The 7,878-nt window shown below is 39.8% G+C and overlaps 1 protein-coding gene across 1 annotated transcript; it reads right to left on the reverse strand.

The window, feature by feature from the left end:
- Positions 1 to 4,036: 4,036 nt before the first annotated feature.
- LOC106318282 (chaperone protein dnaJ 49) lies at positions 4,037 to 5,469 on the reverse strand. The gene has a single exon (XM_013756187.1). The coding sequence runs from the start codon at positions 5,312 to 5,314 to the stop codon at positions 4,253 to 4,255; it is 1,062 nt and encodes a 353-aa protein (XP_013611641.1). The 5' UTR covers positions 5,315 to 5,469; the 3' UTR covers positions 4,037 to 4,252.
- Between the last annotated feature and the right edge of the window lie 2,409 nt (positions 5,470 to 7,878).

Consider the following 7,878-nt stretch of genomic DNA (forward strand, 5'->3'; position numbering starts at 1 on the left):
GGCCGCCGCGTTTTCCCATACTCCCCACCAGTCCCTCGGAGGTTCGTATTCCATTTCTATTCATTTCTCATACTCCCCACCAGTTCCTCGGTGGTTCGTATTTCAATCATTTAACTTTTCCTTTTTCCTTAAACCCTTAGACTCTTTCTTACTTTCCTTTTTAGACGCCACCCGTTCTCGGTGTCACACTCAATCCATTTAACAATCATTCATAGATATCCTATCATTCATCTAACCAGACCGGTTAACATTTCTCTTATGATCCTACGTTCATTTCTTTCTAACCATCCTAGCTCTCAATCACAAACCACAGATCTTCAACCAGTCAAACAATCAGTCAATCATCAATCATCATTAAACCCGTTCGTGTAAAGTTCTTATTCAGTATGAGAGTCCTGATGCAATATGATCTATCATCCTAACAACAAACATGATCTAATCAATCCTAGCAACCCATTCAACAATATAAAAGAGCATGAAAGAGATCTGGGTAGAACACCTCACCTTAGCCTAGATCTGGATCTGGATCTGAGAATAGAGGGTAAGAGAAACGAGATCTGAGGTCTATGACACCACGCGGCCACCACCACCATTCGCGGCTGTTCACGGCAAGGAGGGAGAGATGCGGCCGAGAGAGAGAGAAGGAGGCGCGGCGAAGAGAGAGAGAGAGAGGAGAGATGCGGCGAAGAGAGAGAAGGAGGAGAGAGGCGGCGCGGGGAGAGAGAGAGAGAGTCGACGGCTAGGGTTTCTGATCTCTGGGGAATCACTGCAGGGCTTCGCTTCTAGATTTCTGATGAGAGAAAAAGAAGTGGAGGCTTGCTTTTATAAGGGGAAGAAAGGGGAAAACCCTAGGATTTTCTAGTTGGGCTGTAGAGAACCCCATTAGCCCTTAAATTTTTAATTGGGCTGGTTTTTGGGTGTTACAAATAAAGTATATATCTTTTACCATTTCCAAAACCTATTGTACATGAGTATAACTAAACATATAAATACATAAATATAGATATGATATGTTATATTGTGCTATATATTCATACCAGTTTAAAGAAACGTGAGTATGTTTCTTTGCTTTTGTGTAATTAGCGGTATAGTTTATATGCATATGATATGGTATGTATACTAGACGGAAAGTTAGAGAGTGTGTTCTTATCCTAGTCAAAAAAGTGGAAGGTGGTCTCACATTGTAATGCCCACTTACATGCAATTCCCAATGATGTTCCATGCACCAAAACTTTATTATATAGATTAATCAATTAGTAGTAAACAAATGTATCTTTTTATAATCAAGATTATATAAGTTTATGAAGAAATAAAGCTCCATACGACATAAACTTGGCTACTAGTTCTTGGCAATGGGTGTTTTATCTCTAACTCCTAGGTCAATGTCCTTTCTCTATAATTTCTTTGAAGAGTTTCTAAACCACCAAATCTTATAATATAAGAAAATAAATACTAAACGGCAATCTTAAGTAATTTGGATTTCATGTTGGTGGCAATCAAGAAAATAAAATGAGAACTCAGGAAACAAGGCCATGAAATTATGGCACGCTTGAAAATGTAGGGAAAGGAATAGAGACAGAGACCCCCCTACTCTTTACGAAGCTTGGGAAGGTTCCTTTTTGATCTCCTGCTTCCACGTTTGTCGCCGATCCATCCAACATAACTCCCAAAACTTTAATTCCATTCTCTTATTTACAACTTTGTAATCTCATATTTTTCTTTAAATCTCTATAGTTATTCATGCTATAATATTGTTTTGTAATTCGAATATTTAAGATCGAAACTGCTATATTAGTTTTGGCATTTACAATTGCTATATGAATTCAAATTGGGTATATCAACGTCATAGGAACATTTTTTTTATTGAAACATTATCGTTAAATGGTGCATATATAAATGTACATGATAAAGAACGGTGATTCATTACTAGTTTATTACTTTCCAGGATGTAATAAAAAATTTCTCGTGGAGAAGAGCTTACCAGTTACCATATGTTGTTCAAAATGTCACCGACTCAACTGATCACAGTAGTTACTTTATCAGAATTTCAATAATCTTAATTCGATTCATCTATTATTTTCATTAACACGTACGTAGGTAATTATCAGCATCTACGTTTTATGGTGAAGACTTTGAGCAATGAAAATGAAGAGCATATACGTTTATGAGTTTAACGTTCCAAACCCCAAAACACTATCTCGTGAGGATCACCTTAATTAGATACTTAACGAATTAATTGAGCTTTTTTAACTTATAGCAAGATACGAATTCAGAGGAATAGGGTTTTGTTATCACTAGGCCTGGGCATTTTAACCTGGACCCGAAGACCCGAACCGGAACCGACCCAAAAATACCCGACCCGGAACTGGACCGAAAATTTACAAGTACCTTTTGGGTCTAAATTTTTTTTTACCGAAAAAACCGGAACCGAAAAGGAACCGACCCGAATAGATCCGAATCCGAAAAAAACCGACCCGAATAGACCCGATAAGAACCGATTTGTACCCGACTTAAAAACATGTATATCTAAAACTATGATGTTTTTTCTATTTTACATATATTATTTTATGATTTAGTTGAAATATTTTTTGTTAACAATATTTGTTATTATTTTTTAACATTTTTAAAGTAATATAAAGCTTTAAAATGTAAAATTTAGAGTTTTAAAATGTTTTATTTTAATTATTAATAGTTTCATTTAAGTTGTTTTGTAAAATTTTAGATATATATGACAAATATTCAACTAAAGTTGATGGAATTGGGTATATCATGTCCTTTTCAGATCCTAAATACCCGAACCCGACCCGAACCCGATATGGACCCGAAAAATTACAGGTATTTTATGGGTATTTTAATTATAGACCCGGACCCGAGAAGAACCGACCCGAATCCGAACCGAAAATTTCTAAGTACCTATTGGGTCTAAATATTTAGGACCCGAAAAGACCCGAATCCGAAAAGAACCGGCCCGAACCCGACCCGAACGCCCAGGCCTAGTTATAACTGTAAACTTCTTGCGTACGTGTATTCTCATGATCTTGCGTTTTGGGCCCAAGTTTGTTCGAGTAATCTCTCACGTTTCTTAACCACCACACGGTCCACACCTTTCGTCGATTGCCACATATTAAAACAGGACACGGTTCAACAAGAGTTGCCAACAAAACGTTCAATCGATTTCGCGATGTTCTAACTAAGAGAGCAGAGGTTGGATTTTGTAGATTTTGTCAACTTCCTATCGATTTGTAATTTTGTATCTACTGCCTATTGTCCCACACTAGAGTGTCCGATTGAGAAATGTCGCGTCTTCCCGCAGAAGATGAAGGCTCATGAAAACCGGTTTTTGTTCCTATCCAGTTTTGTTCAAAACTATCATCTAACAGTTGCTCTCATCTAAAATAGGTTTTGTCTTCCTTCAGGTAGCCAGCTCATGTGTATGTCCTAATTTTCCATACCTGATCAACTCTTGATTGTGTTAGAAAGGTCGCACCATTGCACCAAATGGAGATGTCCATGTTACAGCAAAGGGTCCCAATAGAACTATAGCCAAAATCGAGCTGTTGCGCTTCACAGTGTGGAAGCAACAATAACAGAGCTCAGTTGAATATTAACGCATCAAGCTACGATGGTCACTCAACAGGGAGAAATAGCTATCAGGTTCTTTACTCACCACCTGACCATATTCATGAGGTTCAAGGAACACTCAGTTACCACTTAACACCTGTGGGGTTTGTGGAACAGAATCGATGACAATATGGATTAATCATTAGTTAATGTAGAGGGAGCACGCAGCATCTCATTCGAACTTCATCAAGCAAATGGCTTATGATCAAGATCTTCGCTGTTATCATACATCAGTTCCTAATTGGTTTCCTATTCTTTGTCGCTTGAAAAGAAACTATTATATACTATCAAATAGACAACTTCAACTCTACAAAATGGGGTTCATAAAATTTCACTTTTTCTACAAGATTCAATTGGAAACGTTTAATGTAATTTTTTTTTTCTTTTTTTGCTACCTTACACATAGGAAATGCAAGGCAGAGCAAAAATAAGTCTTATTCCAAATACACACATAATAATAATGTTTCATAATAAACACCAAGAAACAGTAATCAACGTATATGAAAAGGTTGCGACTTTGGAAATCAAACTCACCTTAAGAGGCATCAACAAAATACTCAAGACGTTAGTAAGTAACATCTACATACCTCAGCATGAATCCAACACACAAGTTTCTTAACTCGGATTGTGTTTACGCAGCAGCAGCAGCTGAATCAAACCTCCTCATCATATCACAATGAGGCGTCTCGCGAACATACCCCCACTGCTGTCTCTGAAGCTCGTACCTACAATTCTGCCCCAGTATAGTCAAGTAATCTCTCTCCACCTGCGCCTCAACCCTCTGCCTCTCGAGGCTGTTTATAGGATACTCCTGCTCGAACTTAGCCGACCTCACAAAGTAATTAACCCCTCTATGCGTGGTGAACTTGTGCTCGTACTGGTACGAAGGAGAGAGCGAGTATATCGGCTGAGGAGACGGCATAAAGTTGAGCAGCAGTATGAACACCACAGGTAGCAACTGGAGGAGGACACGTGGATTGAACCCTGTAGTATCCGAGCCTTGATTAGTAGCCGCTCTGTTACCTCCCCCGAAGTTGAAAGATCGGAACTGAGTCGCGGCGGGTGCCATCCCTCCTCCGCCGAAGAAGCTTCTGAAGATCTCGTCGGCGTCGAACTCGTCGTCGTAGAAGCCGTTGAATCCGCTGTGGTGTGTTCTCCTCGCGGACCTGCGCGTTTGGTAAGAAGGCTCGTCGGAGCCGCTGACGTCGTACTTTCTCCTAGCGTCGTCGTTGGATAAGCACTGGAACGCCTTGGAGACGGACTTGAACGCTTCTTCTGATCCGGGAGCTTTGTTCTTATCGGGGTGGACTTTTAAAGAGAGTTTGCGATACGCTTTCCTCATGTCTTCGACTGAGGAGGTTTTCGCCAATCCGAGAATCTCGTAGTAGTCCTTCTTGGACTTGATCTCCCTCACGATCGCTCGTTGCTCTTCAGTGAAAGACGCGGAGGAGGAGGAGGAGGAGGATGAGGATGAGGAGGAAGATCCGCGTTGGCGAACAGACGGCTTAGGCGCGGTGGATCCAGGCGACGGCGATTGATTGTTCAGATCCGAGAGGAGATCGTCGATCGGGAGAGACGGATCGAGGCGACGAGCTTTCTCGAGGAACTTCAAGGCGCGAGATCGATCCCCAGCTCCCATCGCGTCCTTGCCGATTTTGAGGCATTTCAACGCGTCGTCTTTGTTACCGTCCATATTCAACGGTGAAAAACAACTTCCCGATGAGGTTATCGGGGGAAGACGAGACGCCTGGGGAATTAGGGTTTCACGCAGCGATCGGAGCTCATCTGAGATTGTGAGGAATCGACTTTTGCTTCCTCTTCCACAGAGCTCTGAAGCCTTTCTAGAGAAGAGAGTTGAAGAATGCTTGACGTTTTATGTATAAGCATGAGAACTTTGTGTCGGTTGAATTACTTAAACAACAATGCGTTTTCTTTTAGCCTCGTTTTTTTTTTTTTCCCGAAACTAATTTCATTAATGATCACAGTAATCGTTTGACATAGCATCCCTTATAAATTCGGGAACATAACTGTAAAAATAGAAAGATGAAAAGGAAGGTATGACTTGTTTTGCAAGTATGTCTGCACATAGGTTAGAATTTCTGTTTGCCCAACAGAACTTGATCTCCTTAAATTTTGCTGCGTATTTCCAAATATCTCGGATACAATTCATAACATCTATGTTCTTTATTTTTCCATTGGCCAGCTTCATTGCATTAATATTATCTCCTTCAAAAATAACATGTCGATATCCTTTGCTCCAACAGTTCATCATTGCAAGTACTAAGGTTTGTAGTTTTCTTTCTAAGACTGTTTTTGGTTGTTGATTTGAGGCATGGGCTGCTCCTTTGAAGATCCCCAAATCATCTCTAATTATCCAGTCTGTTCTTGCCTCTGTCTCTGTGTTGTTGTAGGCTTCATCATAGTTGCATTTCACAAATCCTGTCGGTGATTTAGTCCATTTGTTCCGCTGATGTTCCATACCTCTTCTCAGCTCGGGTCTATCTGCATCTTTATCTAAGAATTGGTAGGCTTCCAACCACTCTTTTGTATCAAAATAGGCTTTTAGCCTCGTTTTATGTTTACCGTAGGCTAAAAGAAAACGCGTGACGTTTCTATATCAAGAAGGGGAATTTATAAAAACGACAAGTAAAAGAAGCCCGCGTGTCGTTTTAGTCTTGAAATCCACTTATGATATGGGCTTGGGCTGAATTTCAAACTTGGACTTGAACATTCACATTTTAAAAACAAAAGTTCGGTGAACTCTGCCTACAAATGGTTTCAAGTCTCGATAACGGCTCACGTCGTCAGCGGTTGTTCATTGACGTGGCATTCTACTGGGTGGTTATGATATTCTTCCTGCAGCGTGAACCGAGAGACCCACTGGCTGAGGAAATCATTGCAGTTTGATTAGAGAAGTATGTGTACTGTATCTAGGGATCCTTGTTCTGTTGCTCTCCTTGCTTGTGTGTTTGTTCGTACCCATTTGCTTTCACCGATGAAGACACCATGATGATTGGCTTCTGAATGGACGCATCATTGGACATCTCAAATCTCAGTAAGAAAACGAAGAGAAATAGCTATAACTTTAGTTTTTGACTTCTACTTTCAAACTTGGCGGGTACTATTATGTTTGTTTTTGTGTTTCTTATCCTCTTGGAGGCTTTATGCGTGTCAGCAAAATGAGAAAACAAAATTATTTTAAAAGTTCTACAGTATTTTTAATATTCTTCAGTTGTTTGTGGAAAATAGTTTTCCTTATATATATTTTTTTTTTTTTTTTTTTTTTGGACCTTAGTCCGACTATCCCACCGCGTCCAACCGGAACTGGCGAGGAAGGTCCTGGAGGCCAAACGGAAACCATGTTAAATCCGCTGTGGTCGGGGTTCGAACTCGTGATGGCGGACACCTCAGCCGAGGTTCCTTTACCACCACATCACGAGGCCCGGTTTTTTCCTTATAAATTTGTATAGTCAGATGCCGCCATCGGCTGTTATAAAGTACTACAAACAAAAGTGGGTATAAGCAAAAGTGATTAGGAATAATAATAGTAGAATCCCTTATATATTAATCATGGAGCATTGAAAACATATGAATGTTTTCGTAATCATATGTCATCACGAAAATAATTTTAAATAAGTTGGTTCATATAAACATATAATATGCTTTTTATTGGGCTAACTATCAAATTAATTTATAGATTAATTAATAGTGTACAAAAAAATATTTTTTCTTTCCTTAAATAAAAGCTACAGAATTACATAATATGGTTAATATATACATGACAATAATGATTAATAATACATATTTAATAAAAAAAATGCTAACCACTCTCTTTTTAAAAAAAAATTATACTATTAAAAGAAATTAAACAATCACATTAAGTATATAATAAAAAAAAAAATCGGGGTGGCCTAGCGGCAGTACTGAACGTTTCTCACACACGACTACCCGAGGTCGCTAGTTCGATACTCGGGGGAAAGCGGGGTGGTACTGGGTTAGCTAAAAAATCCCTACGGGGATTTCTGGCGAGGTGGCCTTTCGGGGTGAGTTCAGTCACTATAAAAAGTTCAACCTATACAGTTTTAGAGAACGTCAGGTGGCCTAGCGGCAGTACTGAACGTTTCTCACACACGACTACCCGAGGTCGCCAGTTCGATACTCAGGGACAGCGGGGTGGTACTGGGTTAGCTAAAAAATCCCTACGGGGATTTCTGGCGAGGTGGCCTTTCGGGGTGAGTCCAGTCACTATAAAAAGTT

This window comes from Brassica oleracea, chromosome C9, assembly GCF_000695525.1.
Source record: "Brassica oleracea var. oleracea cultivar TO1000 chromosome C9, BOL, whole genome shotgun sequence".
Classification (NCBI taxonomy): Eukaryota; Viridiplantae; Streptophyta; class Magnoliopsida; order Brassicales; family Brassicaceae; genus Brassica; species Brassica oleracea.

Excerpts from the sequence above, each read along its gene's own strand:
- LOC106318282 (XM_013756187.1), bottom strand. The coding sequence starts at position 5,314 with ATGGACGGTAACAAAGACGACGCGTTGAAATGCCTCAAAATCGGCAAG.